Source organism: Vicugna pacos, chromosome 19, assembly GCF_048564905.1.
Source record: "Vicugna pacos chromosome 19, VicPac4, whole genome shotgun sequence".
In the NCBI taxonomy this organism is placed as follows: Eukaryota; Metazoa; Chordata; class Mammalia; order Artiodactyla; family Camelidae; genus Vicugna; species Vicugna pacos.
This window is the reverse complement of record NC_133005.1, coordinates 26,315,437-26,335,303: the sequence shown is the minus strand read 5'-3', so window position 1 is coordinate 26,335,303 and position 19,867 is coordinate 26,315,437. Positions and strand designations below refer to the sequence as shown.

General features: G+C 41.9%; 1 protein-coding gene and 1 long non-coding RNA gene across 2 annotated transcripts in view; one reads left to right on the top strand and one right to left on the bottom strand.

Moving 5' to 3' along the window:
- Positions 1 to 6,971, bottom strand: part of MMP24 (matrix metallopeptidase 24) — a 42,981-nt gene extending 36,010 nt beyond the window's left edge. Inside the window, exon 1 of the mRNA XM_072944098.1 lies at positions 6,638 to 6,971. Coding sequence (XP_072800199.1) covers positions 6,638 to 6,856 — 219 coding nt within the window. The 5' untranslated portion in view covers positions 6,857 to 6,971. The remainder of the gene's footprint in view (positions 1 to 6,637) is intronic.
- LOC140687419 (uncharacterized) overlaps positions 1 to 19,867 on the top strand; it is a 76,590-nt gene that overhangs the window by 26,564 nt on the left and 30,159 nt on the right. The window lies entirely within an intron of this gene.

Sequence of the window (19,867 nt, the reverse complement as noted above, 5' to 3'; positions counted from 1 at the left end):
ATGGGAGATCTAGGCTGTGATGTCAAGGATGGCCTCCTGGAGGATGTGACATCTCAGCCAAGATCTGTGCATGAGCAGAAGAGGTAAAGGTAAAGGTCAAAGAATGAGCACCCCAGGAAAAGAATATCTTACTGAATTCCTGAGGTGGTAAGGAGCCTGCATGTTAGAAAAAGAGGAAGAAGGCCAGGGCATTTGGAGTTTACTGAGAAGGTGGTATGCAAGGAAGTGGAGAGGCGGGAGGGACTCAGTCACACAGGGCCTCGGAGGCCTTATTAAGCAGCCTGTTAGGTGCTGGGTACAAGGGGTCTCATTATACTATTCGTTCTATTTTCGTGTGTGTTTGAAAATTTTCCATAATAAAAATGAAAAGAAGTAGCCATAGTATAGTAATATTAGTTTAGCCTTTATCCTAAAAGCCATTTTAAGCAAGGTGAGGGTGGGAGTCACATGATCATATTTTTTTTTGTTTAAAATAATTTTTATTAAATATTTCAAACATTTAGAAAGGCATAAAAATAATTTTAAAAAAATCCTTGGATGATCACCAACCAGCTTTGTTAAATCTTGGCTTTTGCCATATTTGCTTCAGATATAACTGACCCCTGTGTAGATTTATTTTTAAAAGGTCACTCTGGCTGCTGCAGGAGGAAGGATTAGAGGTGGGCAGGAGAGGCTGATCGGGTGGGAAGTTTCTGAGATCCAGATGAGACATGATGGAAGTTTCCACTAAAGGGGAGGCAGTGGTGGTAGAGAGAAGCAGCCACAGGGAAGATCTGTTCAGGATGTGGAACTGCTGGGGTTGGGGGCAGATTCTACTGAGGCAGGTGAGGAGAGGAGGTGGGGAAGAATGGCTCTTTCTGGCCCAGCGCTTTTGGGGCAGAAAGAACGGTGTGCATGTGAGTGTTTGTGATACAGAAGGAAGCTTTTAAATTACTGCTAACAAAGTTGTTAATAACTATGCCTTGCTTTTTCTACCAACTTTGTTATAACAATATGTACGATCTTTGAGAAAATATTATCTTTTATTATGTGGCTTTGCCATTATCCTATGTACTTATATATCATCAAAGCCTAGTTCCAAGTTGCCCATTAAAACCAATCCATAGAGTAATAATAAAGAAAAACCAGGGAGGGACTGGAACAAAATCAATCCTGAGATCCAGTGAAACCAAATGATTTGTTCCCAAATTGCTCAGCTAGGGAGGACCAGAGCTGGGATGCAGAACTTTGATCTGCACACTAAAACAGATACACAGACCTAAGTTGTGCTAAGAAAGCTAACAGCATCTAGGGTGGGGCTGGCAACCAGAACAACTTGGGAACCAGACCTCGGTGCTTCCAATTCCTCAAAATGGCTCCGAGTAGGTCACTTCTGTGCTCAGAAACCTTTCATGACTCCCTTCAAACGTTGGACAAAAGCCAATTTCACAATCTGCTCTCAGCCTCCCTTTCCAGCCTCTTCTCAAACCCTCTTAGTGGAAATAGCAATAACTCAAGCCCTCAGGCACATGAAATTCTCTTCTGTTTCCTAAATATGCCCTGCACTTGTGTGGCACCCTGGTTCATGCTTCCCTTCTGTCTGGACTGCTCCAACTCACTGTACTTTGTCCCTTTCCTCCCTCAAAGGTTCATCTTCGATACTAACCTTATTCATAGAGCATTCCCTGACTTCCCCTACCCCGTCTCCTCCTGCTTTGGATCTTCCTCAGACCTTGTTTAAACCTCTAGCATGCATTCATTATTCTTCAAAACAAAGTACTGACTTTTGTGTACCAAGCACTACTAAAAGAAGTTGGTGGGGAAAAATAAAGAAGTTGGTGGGTGTACACAGACAATAAAATCCATTTAAAATATTTATCAAGTATCTAGAATGTGCCAGGCACTGTGCTAAATCTTGAAGAGACATTGGCTGCAGTCTATTAAGAATTGGTTCCTCTGGTTTTGAGTTTAAACTATACCATATCATAAGGCTATGTACTGCCTAAGATTAATCTCTTTGGTACAATTACATTTTACTTTTCTTTGCTCTAAAACTACCTCTTTCAATGACTAGAGTGGGAGATACCTGAAAGTGGAAAAGAGTGGCTAGAAGGCTATTACAATAATCCAGAATAGAGCAGTTTAGTGCAGAGGGGAGAGCACTCAGACCAAGAACAGGAAACCCAGCTTCTGGTCCTTGCTTTACTGTTTATTAACTCCATGTGGGTCCCTGGGCAAGATGTGGACAAGTCACATCATCTCTCTCTTTGTCCCTCTATAAAGTGAGGGCAATATCTTCCTTGTCTACGTCATAATGGTGCTGCCAGGATCAAGTAGGGCCACATACACGAAGTGTCTGGAAACTGCAAAGCACTTTACAGATATGAGTCTATTAAAGTGATAGGAAAAACCACAGTAATGATAAGAGAGAATGAATTAAAAATACAGCAGACTAGGCTTAGGTTAGATAAAAGGAAGGACTTCCTAACAGAATTTTCTTTTTTCAGACAAGAATGAAAATATATTGGAGGGCATGATCAGTCTGAAATATATTTTTGGCTTGGGAATCTGTCAGTGCTTTTTAATAGACCTATCCCACCCCTAGACTCATTTAGCGCTCTGACTTTCTTGACTACAGGTGCAAACTAAAGAATGGTCTCCATCTGCCCAGAGTAGATCCCTTAAAACCAGTCTAGAGAGCAGGACTCCATTAAGTCCGAGGTCCTGGAGTCACGCTCACTCACTCATGTGGCCTGTGCTGATTGGCTTGTCTCTTTCTGCCTATACTGACCTTCCTCAGAATCCAATTGGGAGTTAGGAGGGCCAAAAATCTATTTTGGGGGCATTCTACTCAGCTCATAATAAGAGAAAGAGATGCTTTAAATAAACCAAACACAGGAAGCCAATTAGACAATCAGTGGGATCCCCCAATGTGCAAAATACAAAAGAAAGACTCAACAAAGCAAAGGAGAAAACAAACTGAATGAATTTTTTTTGGCTTTGTCTTTTGGTAATGAAAGATCAGAGATTCGAAATCAATAGGCAAAGATAGTGAAGATGCTTTCAACTAAGGAGTCAGGAAACCAGAGAAAAGTTCTAGTTCTGAATCACCTACTATCAGGCTTAGTGACCTTGGGCAACTCACTTAATGGCAATTCAAGAAGATCTGTTAAATCTGTGTGTTTACTTGGTGATCTCTAAGGTCATGACCACCTCTCAATTCCTCTCTATTGTATGTCACTACCACTAGATGACAGCCTACCTAAAGAATTATGAGAGAATTCAAGGGTGTAATTGTGGAACCACTGCCAAAAGGAATAACCCTTATTTTCACTGAAGGAAGGGCAGGTGGGCAATGAGTCTTATCCCTAAGACAGGTTTTAGAAGGCATCTTGAGACCACATGCCCGTAAGCTTCTATTTCAGATTCATGTAACTTTTGGCATAAAGGATAAAGAGTAGAATCATTGATTGCTTACTGAGTAATTAACAATGAGCACTGAGAGCTGGGGATTGTGCTGGATCTAAAAACATAAAGTGCTTTGGTAAAGGAAGGTCTTTTCTTTTCCCCAAATAATATCTAAATATTAAAAAAAATTAAATAATGAACTGGCTGGAGCTGCCTCAAAGTGCTTCCCTGAGAAGAGAGAAATAAATGACAAGAGAACTCAGGGAAATTTTCCTAGAGAAGCAGGGCTTGAGCTGGAAGTTTAAGGAAAGGAAGCAGACGGATGGGTGGAGGTACAGATGTAAACAGCATGTGGAAATGTCCAGGGAAACATGAGAAGCTTGTCTTAGGATAAAGGAGAGACAAGCTTCTCTGAGTAAGGATCTGTATGGATGAGCAGTGGGAAAGACAGCCTTCTCATAAGGAGGTCGAGTGGAGTCCTACTCCAGAGGCCTTAAAAGACAGAAAGAAGAGTAAGCAACATTATCTGCTGGTTGAAAAGCAACAGTAATTTCTATAAGGTTTCAATCATGTGATCCACATGATAATATTCAATGAAGGGATAATAATCTGCAAATTGCTTAGAGAAGCAGTGCATATAATTATCTTTTGGAACATGTTGGACAGTATATTAGAAATTGAAGATAGAGTCATCATGGACAGTTGAGGGTGATGCTTTTATCAGGGCTGGGAGCTCAGAGATAGAAAACAATAGAAGGAAATAAACAATAGAAGGCAATAAATAAATAGATGAAAATAAATAAATAGATGGAGCTGGTCACTTCTCTAAATGAAAGGAGATTAAGAGTGCCGGGGCCCCCAAGAGACCATGCTGGGGCTTGTCTGATTTAAATTTTTTATAAGTGATCCAGAAGAAGTAGAGCAAAGTGAAAATTTCAGGACTGCAGATCATATTAAGCCCTTTCAGGTAGGGAGATGCTGCCAAAGGGGAGAGAAAGAGAGAGAGAGAGCTAAAGGAAGGTACTGAGTGGAATGCAAAAATGGCAGATAAACGTCAACGTGGGGAAATGTAAGGTAATGATGCACTTCAGTAAAAATAATCCACGGAGAGAGTGTTGTGTTGCAGGCTATTAGTTTTGGCCCAGGAAAGGGATTGGGGAGCTACTGCAGATTGTTTCCTAAAGGCAGTGTCCTAATGTGGTGGGGTCAGGAAGGCTGACAAAGGGATAGGCAGAAGCAGGAAGGGACCTGAAAACCAAAGAGGAAATCATCCTCCTTTGTGTAAGACTACAAGGTCCCACATCTGGGGACAATAATCAGGTTTATATCTATCGAAAGTTAGGTTCCCAGGATATCTAGAATACATCAACTAAAATGACCCAGAGGATGAGTGTGGCTATTCTAGAGGTGGCCTATTATAAGGGGGAAACTTAAGTACGAAAAGACGAAGGCTAAGGGAGGTGGAATAATCAAAGCCTATAAAACTGATAAGGAGAGTGGGTACCACAACTTTCTCTCCAAATTCTAACATATTCAACCGAATAGGCTCTTTTAATGCCTGAAATATCATAGGAATAAAAGGGTTTCAGAGTTGAGATCATCTAGCCCAATCTCTTTATATTAGAGATGGTAAAATTCAGGCTTAGAGAGGGCAAGGAAATGGCCCAAGGTCACAGAAGCCACCAGGAGCCAAGGTAGGATTAGAAGTCCAGGCCTCCTAAATCCCAGGCTAGGGTCCTCCCACCTCACCTTGTATACTCGGGAAGACTAAAGGAATCCAGCTTTTTATAGGGGGTAAACTCATGAGACGCATTACTTTGAGATGACATAAAGCTGAAAACACAAACAGGCTAGGGAAAGTTTTCACTAAAAGTCAACAGCAATTATATGACCTTTGGAAGACAACTACCCATAGGACTAAAGAGACCTTCTACACACCCTAATTTTGGAGGAACGTGTACCCCTTTGAGAGCCTGAAGAAATCCAGGGATTCTCTCCTAGAAAAACACATTTGCACACACAAACACAATTTTGCACAAGATTTCAGACCCCCTGAGTCCCATGCTCAATTAAGAATCCCTGTACTGGCAGATTCTTCAGAACAAACAGACTGTCTACTTCAACAAACACACTCCATGTCTTAGGTTAACCAAGGCAATTGCTCTGATATTCTTTAGTGAAAACCACTGTCCCAACATCACTTATCAGAATCATAGGCTGGTAGGTTGGAAGAGATCAGAAAAATTACCTCGTCCAACTGTCCCCACCCTTGTGTGATATAGAATAATGTCATAGTTAAATATGTGGAGACTAGAGTCAGCTTGCCTAGGTTAGAGTCCCAACTCCATCACTCACTAGCTGTGTGACCTTGGGCAATCACTTAATTCCGAGTCTCTAGCCTCATCTATAAAATGAGGAAAATCAGTATGATTATCTCATAGAGGAGTTGTGAGGGTTAAATGAGATAATTCATATAAAATTAAGCACTAGGCCTGGCACACAGTGAGTGCTCAGTAAATGCTGGCTGGCATTAGTGTTATTATTATGCTTGTATCCATGCAGGTATTATGCATGTATCCATCCAATCCGCTCCTGGAGCTTTTGCTTGCACATGTCTGTGATGAGCAGCTCACCGCCTCCCAAGCTGGCTGAGCAGCTCGGATTGTTACAAACTTCTTCCTATATTGAGCGAAATGTGCCTTCTTGCAATCCCTACCCCCACCCCTGATGGCCCTAGTTCTGCCCTGTGGGGCCACGCAGAGCAAGTCTATCCTTCCTCCACGTGACAGCCCTTGAGGTATGAAGACAGTGATCGAGTCCTTCCCCCGCCCTCCTTCCCCCTCATCCTCTCCTCTCCAGCTTGAACATCCTCGGTTTCTTCTCCCAACCCACAACAGACTGGCTGCGCTTACTATTTACTCCCAGGCGTTGTACGGTTTCCCTCACACATAGTCATGCAGGCCACACACCCCACCGCCACAACAATTCCGACCCTCCCGCTCCGCCCCACGCCCGCTGCCCCTGTCCGCGGTGCTGAAGCGACTCCGGGGGCCCCCGCGGGCCTGGCGCGGCCCTTCCCAGCCCCAGCCCTGGGCCGCTGGCCGGGACCCCAGGCGCGGACCCCGGTGAGACGCCTCCGCGCTCCCAGCGGCAAGCGCGGCCCGGACCAGGCCCGGCCCCAGCGCCGCCCCCCGCCCTGCCCGGAGGCCCCGAGCCCGCGCCCCGGCCCAGCCCGGCGCGCCAGCCCCACCTGCCCGGCGAAGGGCGCTTCAGCCTCGGCCGCCCGCGCCGCCCGGTCCCCGGCCCCCGCCGCCGCCGCCGCCGCCGCCGCCCGCGCGGCGCCAGGGAGGCAGCAGAGCGCGGGCAGCAGCAGCAGCAGCCGCCCCGGGGCCCGCCAGCGGCTCCAGAGCCGGGCCCGGCTCGGCGGCAGCGGCCCCGGCGCGGCGCGGCCGCCCCGGCTCTTCGGCATCCCGGCGGCGGGGCCCGGCCGCCCGGCTGCGATGGCGGCGGCGGCGGCGGCGGCTCCGGCCGGGTCCTCCCGCTGCAGCCGCTGCGGAGCCGCCGAGTCACGGCGCCGCGGACACGCGCCCGGCCCGCCTGTGTTCGCCGCCGCCGCCGCCTCGGCCGCCAGCGCGCCCCCGCCTCCGCGCGCCCCGCCCCGGCGGGGGGCGGCCAGGGGCGTGGGGGCAGCACCCGGGCCAGACCCGCGCGGCCAGCGGCTCCCGGCCAGCCTAGGGACACTGGCGGAGGAGCGACGCTGGGGTGGGGGTCGCAGAGGCTAAAAGAACAGCTCTGGAGGCAGGGTCCAAAGGGGTGAAACTGGAGGAGGTGGGTCTGAGGGGCAGCCCTGAGGGAGAGGAAAGAAGCTAAATAAATAATCTTGGAGATAGAACCACTCCACGGCTCTGGGGGAGGATATCCAGATTTGGGGGCCAAAGCCGAAAGCATAGTCCCAGGGTAGAGGGTCTGTTGGGGTGGGGGGACTGCAGGAGGGGAGCTGAGTCCTGGGAGAGGGTAGTGGGGAGCTGCCCTGGGGTAATAGCGAGGTTGGAGGGAATGAACTAAAGAAATGTCCCTGGAGGAGGGGTTTGAGAAGATGGCAGTGGAGAAGGAAGGCAGGGAGGGTGAGAAAGTAAAGAATAAACCTGAGGGGGTTTGCAGGGGGCTGAAGACATTGGGTGAAATTAAGGTGAAGCTCATTCTGTCACCACCACCACCCCAGAAGGAGAGACATCAACCAGTTAGGAAGATCATTTTTCATCCAAAAACAACCCATATTTATCGAACACTTTCTATATATACGTAGGGCTCTGGGCTACTTGGGGTACAAAAAAAAAAAAAAGGCTGATTCCCTGAAGTGTAGAGGTTTACAGCTTGGTGAGAAAACATAAGTGCAAAGAAACACAGAGAAGCGAACACCAAGTGTCGAAAAGCACACAGGCAGATGCTCCAGGGGTCAAAGGAGACTTGGGTGGTGGTGGTGAGTCAGGACAGGCATTATTGGAGTTGGAGTTGGGGGCGACTCTAGTTTGGCCTTGAAGGAAAGGCCAGATTGAAGCAAGGGAAGGGGATGGAGAGGGTATGTCAGGTAGGAAGATGAGGGTGTACAAGATGTGGATGGGACATAGACCCATTTCTATGAAGTACAGGTTTCATATAAGAAAGTGCTGGAAGTAGGGAAATGGTGCAAGCCTGTAAGTCTTAGGATAATGAATTTGGGTTCTGTTCTGAAGGGAAATGGGTGTGGTGGTGATTCAAGGTTTTTTTGAGCAGGATGGTGTGTGGAAAATGGTATTTTATGGTTAGCTGGTAATTTGGAGGTGTGGAAAGGGTTAAGGTTAGACCTATGCTCAAATCTCAGTTCTGTTCCATTTGTATAAAGTGATGCTGAGGCTGCAGAAGATTGCTGTAAGAATGAAGTACTTGGCACTTAATAGATGTTCCAAGTTCCCCTCCCAGTGTACAGAATAACGCCAAGAAGAGGCAGAGCAATTAGTTGGGTGATGACTGCAATAGTCTAGGTACAAGGAAATAATGATTACAAAAATAATTAGCATTTATTGAATACCTGCTATGTATCAGGCACTGGGCTAATAAGCCCTTTATTGCATTGTATCTCATTTAATCCTCATAAATAAACTGCATGAAATAGATGTTATTATTACCTCCAATTTAAGATAAGGAGGCAGAAGCTCTGAAAAGTTTTGCCAAATTCACGTGATTTATAAGTGGCAGAGCTGAAGCAATCTGACCTCAGAACCCTTTTTGGGGGGGGCAGATAGGGAGAGGAAAGAGACAGATTTAGGAGACACTGGGCAAAGAAGAAGAGGGAAAGGAGTTTGGAGTAATGGCAAGTCCAGAAAGATGGATGGTAGTGTCTTCACAGAAATGAAGTTGTCATGAGGAGAAACCCCCCTGAGGGAATTGACACAGAGTTTAATTTTAGGCTTGCTGAGGCTGAGATGACCACAAGATCCCTGAGATGGCTGTAGCAATGGGTTCCAATGAGGGTGGAGAATAGATATTTTGGAACCATCCAGGTCAATATGATAGTTAAAACTGAAAGACTAGAGAAGAAAAGAGCAGAAGCCTGAGGGCCCCCTGCTGAGACATACATATTTAGTTTAAAAAGTGGTCAAAAAGATTGAGGACTCAGGGTTGTGGAGTGTATGGGATGGGGGAGGAGCCTTTCAAGGAGAAGAAGAGTGGTTGGCAGTGTCAGGTAGATCACAGAGACTGAAGACTGCACACACACACACACACACACACCATTGAATTGAACAGCTCAGAGTCTAGGAGGGAGGCAGAGACGTAAGCAAGTCATTTTGGTTACATGATAAATTATGACAGAGATGGGAACATAGTGTTGTGGAAACATTGAAGAAAGAGCAACCAATGGCACAAAGTTAGAAGATTTGGGAGAGGGTATATTCCAGAAGGAGGAAATAGTACATTCAAGGAGTGAAAGGGAACAGGCTGGACCTAACATCTTAAGGACAAGATCTGTCTTATTCATCTTCTTATTCCTAATGCCAAATGCTCATTGAACTACTGATGAGGATGCAGGGCTAAAGTGGTTCATGAGCCAGCTACCAAGGATGGTGGTGGTAAGTGGCAGTAGGTAATTGATGAAAAAGAAGGAAGAGGTTGGTACAAGCAAATGGATGTTTATAAAATGTAACCCTAAAGCAGATCCCTAGTAGGAAAGGCCTAGAGTATTGTGAAACCAGCCCAAGAGGAGGTTTAGAGGGCTTCAGAGTAACACCCTATGATGGAATCACCAATGTGTTGATTTCTCTTTTCCCTTTTTTTTCCCCATGGGAAAAGCAGTGAATAGAGTCAGATATCTGGATTCGATATTGGCTGTCACTAATTTATAGTGCACCTTTGGGCAAGTCATTTCATCTCTTTGAGCTTTAGTTTCCTTATTTGTAGTAAAACCAATGACCCAGCCCTCTCCACTTCATCAAGAGGACCACATAAATTGTTGGATTCATTTTGTAAATGATATAGTTAACTGAGCAGATGTTAGGAAAAAATTAGATATTGATAATCTTATAAAGAAGCATTATTTCAGTGCCAGAGCTCCCTGTAGGGAAACTGGAACCCTCTCTTCCCTTCATCTTCTCTCTTATCTGTTTATTCACTGAATATTTATTAAATACCTTTTGGGTGCTAGCTGGGCTGGGGATATAAAGAAGATTATAGTTGCATCCTTTAGACAGTCTATTGGGAAGATAGACACTTAAGTAGCAAGAAGATAACATAATATGTGCTATAAGACAAAAAAGAAAAGTATTAGGGGAGAAGAGATGAGGAAACAACTGTCTAGAGTCGGCAGGAGGTGACACGGGTCTTGAATAACCAGCAGGAATTTGCTATGTAGAGTGGGAAGGGAAATGTGTGTATCAAGGCATGAGTACATATGAATGCCATGCTAAGGAGTCTGGATTTCAAGTTCTAGGCCAGCAGTTCTCAAAGTGTGGTCCTGACCCTTTTAGAGCATCTGTGAGATCAAAAGTATTTTCATAATTATACTAAGACATTATTTTTTCTTTTTAACTCTCATTTTCTCATGAGTGGACTGTGTGGTTGTCCCGAGTCTTCATGGCATGTCACGACGGACTGCCTTCAGAAGTAGATATGAGAATATAGCTATCTTCTATTAAGTTGGCCTTTAAACAGAGTTTCAAAACTGTAAAACAATACCATTCTTCTTGGAGGGGAGGGTGTAGCTCAGTGGTAGAGTTCGAGATCCTGGGTTCGATCCCCAGTACCTCCATTTAAATAAATAAATAAGTAAATAAATAAACCTACTTACCTCCCCTCCAAAACAAACAAAAGAAAACATTCTTCTTGCTAAATTTTTCTTTTGTTTCGGAAACTATAGTTACTTTTCATAAAAATGTTCTTTATGTTAACATGTTTATTATTGCTATTTTAAATGAACTAATATGTAAATATTTTAAAATTTCTCAGCTTTGATTTCTAGAGTGGTAATTGTCAATAGATATAATCCACATAAATAAATGTTCTTCGGAGTCCTCAGTAATTTTGAAGAAGGTGAAGGGGATCCTGCGACCCAAAGTCTTGAGAATCCTGTTCTAGGCAGTAGGACATCATTGAAGGGTTTTGAATAAAGGAGTGACACGACAACATTTCAACAAATTATTCAACAAATATTTATCAAACACCTATTATATGGCCGGCACTAGTCTAGGTGCTGGGATAGAGCAGTAAACATGTCAAATCAAACTCTGCTTTCGTTGAACTTTCACTATACTGGGTGTGACGGACAACAAACAAAATAATATACATAGTATGTTAGTAATTGCTGTTGAGAAACGCAGGGAACTAGGATGTGAAAGCTGAAAGGCGTGTGTGTGTGTGTGTGTGTGTGTGTAATTTTGGATGGGATAGCCAGGCAAGACCTCAGTAAGAAGGTGTTTTTTCAGTAAAGACCTGAAAGAACAACAAAGGAGTGGATCATGATGCTATCTAAGAGAAATGAATTTAGTACAGGGGCCAGCAAGTGAAAAAGTTCTGGGACAAGAGCATGCCTGGGAGGGTTGAGGAATGACATGGAGTCCAGAGTGGTTGGGGTGGAGGAAGGGTGAGGGTATTAGGAGAGGAGGCTTGTGAAGAGAAAGGATGCCCTTCCTGAGATAAAAAGCCAATAGAAGGTTTTGAGACTAGAAGAGATATTTTCTGACTTATCTTTAACAGAACCACTTTGGTTGCTGCTGAGAACAAGTTGAAAAGTCATGAGCAGAAGGGCCAGCTAAGAGGCTATTGCAATAATCCATCCAGGCATGAGATGAAGGTAGCTTGGACCAGGGTCCAAGTGAGGATATAGAGAGGTAATTGGATTCTCAGTAGGTTTTGAAAATAGAGTTGACCAAACATACAATGGACTGGATATGGGGTATGAGAAAAAGAGAACAGACAAGTTACATCACACTTTTTGACCTGCATAACCAGAAAAATGGAGTTGCCATTATCTGACACAAAGAAAGCTATAGGCCTTCAAAACCTTGGTGTTGGATATATTAAATGGGAGATGTCTATTAAACACCTGAGTGGATGTGACAGGTAGGCTGTTTCAAGTTTGGGTCTGACTTCAGGAAAGAGGTCTAGACTGGAATATGAATTTGGAGGTCCTCAGGATAAAGAAAATATTTAAAAGCCGAGGGACCAGGAGCAATTACTCATGAAATGAGTGAAGATAGAAAAGAAAAGAGTTCCAATGACTCAATCCTGGGGCAACTCTAATATTTAGAAATTGGAGAGACAAAGAGGAATTGGCAAAAGGCACTAAGAAGGAAGAGGGAAAATGAAGAAAACCAGGAGAGTGAGAAATCTGGAAGTCAAGTGAAGAAAGTGTTTTAAGTAAGAGAGAATAATCAACTGTGTTAAATGCTGCTGACAGATCAAATCCTAAGCAGGTTAAGAAATGGTAATTGGGTCAAGCGATGTGGAGGTATCGGTGATCTTGAGAAGAGCAGTTTGGGTGCTCCAAAAATCTGATTTGGAGTAAGTTCAAGAGAATAGAAGAGGTATCGAAAACGTTAAGTATACATACCTTTTTCAAGTTTTGCTACAAAGGGAAGGAGGAGATGTGGCAGCTGGAGGAGGAAGAAGAGTCAGAAGAGGGTTTTTTTTGTTTGTTTTCAAGTTAAGAGAAATAATGTTTATATGTTGACGGAGACTGATCCACTAGAGGGAGAAAAATTGGTGCTGCAGGAGAGAGGGGAGAATTGGTGAAGCCATGTACTTGAAGACACAAGTATACGAGTGGACAGCTGGCTGTGAGCTAGGGTACTTCATCCACAGAAGCAAGAAGAGGACTTAGGGGAGTTCTAAATTTGGTACCAGGATGGCAAGGAGATTAGAGGGGGAAGTTGCATTTATTGTTCGCTTACTGTTGTCCAGCACTGTGCTAGATGCTTTCTTCACAACAGTCCTTGATATAAGGGAGAGATGGATTATAAAGCTGTTGGAACAAAGCAAAAAAAAAAAAAAAGTTGAGAGCTGAGCTGTAAAGCCCCTAAAGTTCCAAGATTCAGTGCTCTTGGTGTTCCTTCCCATGGAATTTTTCTCTTTTTTTCTAGATCACGTTGGCTTCTCATAGCAGATATCAGAATGCCTTCCATTCAGTGATAAAGATTCTTTGCTTAACCAAGCTTTAGTCGGGCTCCCATACCGTTGCCTAGGCCCATCTGTGCACTTCCTTGTAAAAATTCAGTTCTAGCAAGTCAGTTTAATCAGAACCTGCACCCCCTTGCTATCTGATCACCCTCGATATCTAATCAGGTCCCTCCTCCTGCACCATCCCCTAGGTGATGTCTGATCACCCTAACCTTCAGCAAGAATCTTGTTAGGTTGGTTTAGCCAGAATCCCCTTAACCCTTGGTGTTCCTTCTTAGTATCTTCGTAGTAATTTTCCATTACCTGCTCCTTGACCATAAATTCCCACTTGCCCATTCTGTATTCATAGTTGAGCCTGATTTCTCTGCCCCACTGCAAAATTCCATCGCAGTGGACCCTATGCCTATTGTGATAGTCCCCTTCTCGTTAATAAAGTCTTCCTTACTGTGCTTTAACAAGTGTCATTGAGTATTTTTTCCCTTTAACATTGGGTAGGAAGAAACTAACTTTCTAGCTAACCACAGAGTAGAGATTCTTTCTTCTTATAAAGAAGGAAGCAGTTGATTGGTCTCAAGAATCTGTAGCACTGAGCTGCTGTTGGTACTGGAGGGCCCTAGGCCTGAAGCCAGTCATATGTACCCAAAAGATAAAGGCAGAAAGAAAGGAGAGGAATAGAGGAGAGTGAAGTTCTGATTTGTGAATCTGACAGGCAATCTGTTTATTTATTTACTTTATTGAAATACAGTCAGTTATAATGTGTCAATTTCTGGTGTACAGCACAATGTCCCAGTCATGCATATACATACATATATTCATTTTCATATTCTTTTTCGTTAAAGGTTATTACAAGATACTGAACATAGTTCCCTGTGCTATACAGAAGAAACTTCCCAAAAAATCTATTTTTATATATAGTGGCTAACATTTGTAAATCTCAAACTCCCAAATTTAATCCCTTCCCACCCCCTTTCGCTGGTGACCATAAGATTGCTTACTATGTCTGCAAGTCTGTTTCTGTTTTGTAGATGAGTTCATAGTGTCCGTTTTTTTTCTTTTTCTTTTTAGATTCAACATATAAGTGATATCATATGGTATTTTTCTTTCTCTTTCTGGCCTGCTTCACTAAGAATGATGATCTCCATGTTGCTTCAAATGGCATTATTTTATTCTTTTCTATGGCTGAGTAGTATTCCATTGTATAAGTATATCAACTTCTTTATCCTGAAAGGCAATCTAGATAAGAGGCTGGAGAGCACGATCCAGCTCAGCAAGTCTCCTTGACATCTCTCCTTCCTCTGAATGTCCATTGCAGCAGCTAACATTTAATGAGGGCTTATTATGTGCAAAGCAGTTTAATCTATATGTTATATCACTTAATCCTCACAATTATCCTAATAGGCGGATTCCAAAGAAAGGATGAGAGGAGAAATGGAGGCATGGAGGAAGGAAAGGGTCCAATTGTTCAGGATGTAGAGAAGTCCCAGTTCAATCCCCTGTCTCTGTCTCAGGGTCCAGTCTCAAATGCCTTGGGGGTATTTTCCACTTAGATTTTTTTCTTTAAGAATATACTCAAAGTGATGTGCATTCAATGAAACACTATGCAGTCATTTAAAGAAATTAGAAAATACTTTATGAACTGTTAGAAAATTATTTCCAAAATGCAACATTAAATGAAAAAGAGGAAACTGCAGAATAGCATGCTACCATTTGTGTAATAACGGGAAAAAAGAGAGAGTGTGTGTGCACGTGCGTGTGTGTGCATCCATTTGCTTGTTTATATGTAAGATACGGAAGGACACCCAGGGTACTGATAACAATAGTTGCCTTCCTGGAGGAGAACTATGTGGCTTGTGGACAGGGTGAGAGGGAGATTTTTCGCTGTGTACTCTTTTGTAGCCTATGACTTTGTAACCATGTGGATATATTACCTATTAAAAATAAATATGAGTTGAACTTTAAAAAAGTAATTATACCAGTCTCTAAAGGACATTCCCTGAAAAGAGAGCGGATATGATGATATGATATAAGCAAAAGCAGTCCATTTAGGTGGGCAGTTTCAAAAAATTCAGGCCTTCAGATAGAGAAAGAAAAATGCTATATGATATCACTTATATGTGGAATCTAAAAAAAAAAAAGGGATGCAAATGAACTACTTATTATTTATACCTTGATGATTGATTTCTCGAATATGTGAGCACATTTGACTGTCCTTTATGATCAGATTACCGCATTCTGTTGATTCTTATTTTGTAGTTGGCTTTATTTCTTTGATAACTGTGTAAGTTTAAAAAGCTTTAATTTGTTCTTAGAAACAATAATCAGTACATATACATAAACTGACAAAAATATGTGCAGTATATTGTATATATGTATTTACATGCCATATATTTTATATGTGCATTCAAATTGTCACAATGCTACCTAATAAATCTGAAAAAAAAATTCAGGCTTTAATTTGCATGGCCAAAAACGTACCAGAAATAAAGTGAAAAAATGCCCAATAAACTAGGTAAAACAGTTATTATTAATTTTCTTAACATAAGACAGCTCTTTAGAAACCAATGAGAAAGGACCTATGACCCAGTTCAAAAATGGCGAAGGACAAAATGGGTTTCACATAAACAGAAATGTGAATGGGCTTATATTCTTTTGTTTTTTTTAAAGCCCAACGTCATTTGTAATTACAGAATGGCAAATTGGAACAATGAGCTATTGCTTTCTCACGAGCCTGCAAATGTCAAAAAGTTGGTTATTACAGAGTGTTAAAGAGGGCGCGATGAAAGTACAATGAGAAGGGATAAAAATTGGTATCCTCTCTTTGGAGCGCAAATTAGCAATGCCTGTCAGCCTTGAAAAGAAGCATACCTTTGACCCATCAGTTCTAATTTTGAGAATTTATCCTAGACAGATAATCCTTGCATACGTACATAAACAAATGCACAAAGTCACCCACTGCTGCATTCTTTGTAATTACAAAAGCTCAAAATCAACCTAAATATTTTCAAGCTGGGGAAACTGCCATATCTAAACAGAGGAACACTAGGTAGGTGTTGAAAAGAACAGTGTGCATTGGTATTACTGTTATGACAAGATTAATTTATCCTCTTCAGTATCTCTTACTTGGACTACAGCATCCTGACAGGTTTCCCTGCCTTTATCTTGCTCCTTTGCAGGACCTGCTATGTAATTTGCAGACCTGGTGCAAAATTAAATTTCAGTGCCCATTGTTTAAAAAATATTACAAATTTCAAGGTGGTGACAGCAGAGCATTAAAACAAGTGTGGGGGCCCTTCTAAGTGCAAGGCCCTGTGTAATTGCAGAGGTCACAGGTCCATGAAACTGACTTTGCTCCTGGAGTGCCACTTAGACACTGGCTGCCAACGGGACATGCTGCTTCCTCTACCTCCAACATCTTTCCACCGACATCTGATATACTGCAAACCTGTTCAAAATAACTCAGCTGCTTTGGGAAGTTTTCCTTGCACCCTCTCACCAAAGACGCTTCTCCTTCAGTGCTCCCCCAGCTCTTGCACATAGTTTTATTAACTGTTGATCAGAATGTGTTATGAGTATTTGTTTAAAAATCTCTATAAGCTTCTCAAAGGCTTGGCTTATAGCTTATGCTTGTTTGAGTAACCCTAGCACCTCATACATTGCCCAGGACATAGGAGTTGCGAGAATGAATGAGTTGGAGTGAATCAGTTTGGGTGGGTGTGTTAAATAATCAGTCTGTGCTTCACAGTTACACCTCACCTTTGTGTTGCAAAATCAGATCGGACTCTAATTTCACTGAGGCCGACAGCCCTAATGGCTGGCTCTTGATTCTGGGAGCCATGGTATAGTTTCAGATGGTCCCTGGGATGGGCGGGTGATGCCTGAACCTGAAAGCCTTTGCAGGATCCCCCAAGCCACTCTCACCAATTTCTGCATCTCCTTACACCCTTTAGGCATTTAAAAATGGGAAGGTGCAGCTCCCCACATCAGGCCCAGCTGGACCCATCAGTCAGTTCTGGGTTCTAGGAATCTTGTAGTACATTCAGATTTCCTCTAATCCTTTGCAACACTGGCTTTCAAATGGAGGTATGCAACACCCTTCCAAGGATATAGGAAGACTTTCTGTGGTACTCATGTACTGATCATTTTAGGGGAATTAATTTCCAGATCCCTAACTTCCATATGTATTCTATCTGAGAAAGCTTCTGGGGTTGAGGCTTCAACCTGGCTTTTCCTTCATAAATATAGTTCTGCTGGTCTTCATAAGAAAGGCATATCCTGGGCCAACTTTAATCTTACTATGGTACAGCTGTTGCCTGGGACAATAAAAAATCCTGGGGATAATAAACGGACAATTAAAAATATCAGTTTTGGGGAAATATCTTTTTTTTTAAAAAAACTGAAATGTAATTGACCTACAGTACTATGTAAGTTTCAGGTGCACAACATAGTGACTCGGTATTTCTATATATTACAAAATAGTCACCACAATACGTCTAGTCACCATACAAAGTTATTACAATATTATTGGCTATATTCCCTGTGTCTACATTTCATCTCTGACTCACTTATTTTGTAACTGCATGTTTGTACCTCTTGATCTCTCTAACCTATTTCACTCATCTCTGACCCCTACCCCCAGCAACCACCTGTTTGTTCTCTGTATCTCTGAGTCTGTTTCTGTTTTGTTATGTTTGTTTCATTTGCTTTGTTTTTTAGAGTCCAGGTGTAAGTGAAATCATGCAGTATTTGTTTTTCTCTTAGCATAATACCCTGACATTTCACTTGGCATAATACCCTGTAGGTCTGTCTATCCATGTTGTTGCAAATGGCAAGATTTTATTCTTTCTGTTAGAGTAATAGTCCATCATATATATACACTGCATATTCTTTATCCATTCATCTGTCGATGAACACTTAAGTTCACTTCCATATCTTGGCTATTGTATATAATGGTGCTATGAACATTGGGATGCATATATCTTTTTAAAGTGGGGTTTTTATTTGCTTTGGGGAAATACCCAGAAGTATAATTGCTGGGTCATATTTTTAATTTTTTGAGGAACTTCTGTACTGTTTCCCATAGTGGCTGTACCAATTTACCTTCCCATCAACGTTCATGAGGATCCTTTTTCTCCATATCCTTGCCAGCACTTGTTATTTGTTGTCCTTTTAATATAGCCCTTCTTGCAGGTGTAAGGTGATATCTCATTGTGGTTTTGATTTGCATTTCCTGATGATTAGTGATGTTGAACATTTTTCATGTGTCTGTTGGCTGCTTGTATGTCTTCTTTAAAAAAGATGTCTATTCAGGTCGTCTGCTCTTTTTAAATTGGGTTGTTTATGTTTTTGATGTTGAGTTGTATGAATTCTTGGTATATTTTGGATATTAACCTCTTACGGGACATATCATTTGCAAATATCTTCTCTTCTCCCATTCAGTAGGTTGATAGTCTTCAGGGAAACATCTTTTTTTTAATTAAATTTTTTTTTCAGTTTTATTAGGGAGAATTGTAACAATTTGACTGCACATATACAATGTATTGCATGTAAATACACAATGTATTGCAGGTAAATACATATACACAATATACTGTACATATTTTAAAAATTTACATATACGTACTATTCATTGTTTCTAAGAACGTTTAGAGTTTTAGCTTTTTTAAATTCATTTAAAAATTTTATTTATTTGTTTGTTTGCTTATTTATTGTGGGTGGGGGAGGTAATTAGGTTTATTTGTTTTTTAGAGGAGGTACTAGAGATTGAACTCAGGACCTTGTGCATGCTAAGCATGCTCTGTACCACTTGAGCTATACCCTCCCCCTGAGCTTTAGCTTTTTAAACTTACATAGTTATCAAAGGAATAAAGCCAATCACAAAATAAGAATTAATTTAAAAAGATACATACACCCCACTATTAACAGCAACATTATTTATAATTGCCAAGATATGGAAACATCCTGAGTGCACATTAACAAGTGAATGGATAAAGAAGATGCAGCATACATATATGTAATGGAGTACAACTCACCCATAAGAAAGAAGGATACTTTGCCATTTGTGGCCCTTCATTCACTTTTTTTTTTTACTTCAAAACCCAGAATTTTATAACTGGCCTAAACATTTCCACTGCGTCAAAAAGAACAAAATACCTAGAAATAAACTAAACCAAGGAGGTTACCTATACTCTGAAAACTAAAACATTGATAAAGGAAATTGAAGGTGATACAAGGAAATGGAAAGATATCTCGTGCTCTTGGATTGGAAGAATCAACATTATCAAAATGGCCACATTACCCAAAGCAATCTACAGATCCGATGCAACCCCTTCAAAGTACTGACAACATTTTTCACAGAACTAGAACAAACAATTCCAAAATTTGTGTAGAACCATGAAAGACCCTGAACTACCAAAGCAATCTTTTGTAGGTCTTTTTTTGTTTGTTTTTTTTCTCTTTCTTCTTTTTGTTCTCTTTTCTTATGGTTTGATGACTGAAGAAGTTCCTTTAACATTTGTTGTAAAGCTGGTTTGGTGGTGCTGAATTCTTTTAGCTTTTGTTTATCTGTGAAGCTTTTGATTTCTCCATCAAATCTGAACGAGAGCCTTGCCAGATAGAGTATTCTTGGTTGTAGGTTTTCCCCCTTTCATCACTTTAAATATATCATGCCACTCCCTTCTGGAACGTCTTTTAATTATGGGGTGACATTTATCAAAATTATTTTGGATGTTATGTGAGAAAAATAGTATAAAGTCCACTGGTCCAAGACCACACACTATGGTGGCCTCTAAAGGGTTTTCTAGGAGGTCATCACCTGGTCTTCTTAACCTCTAGG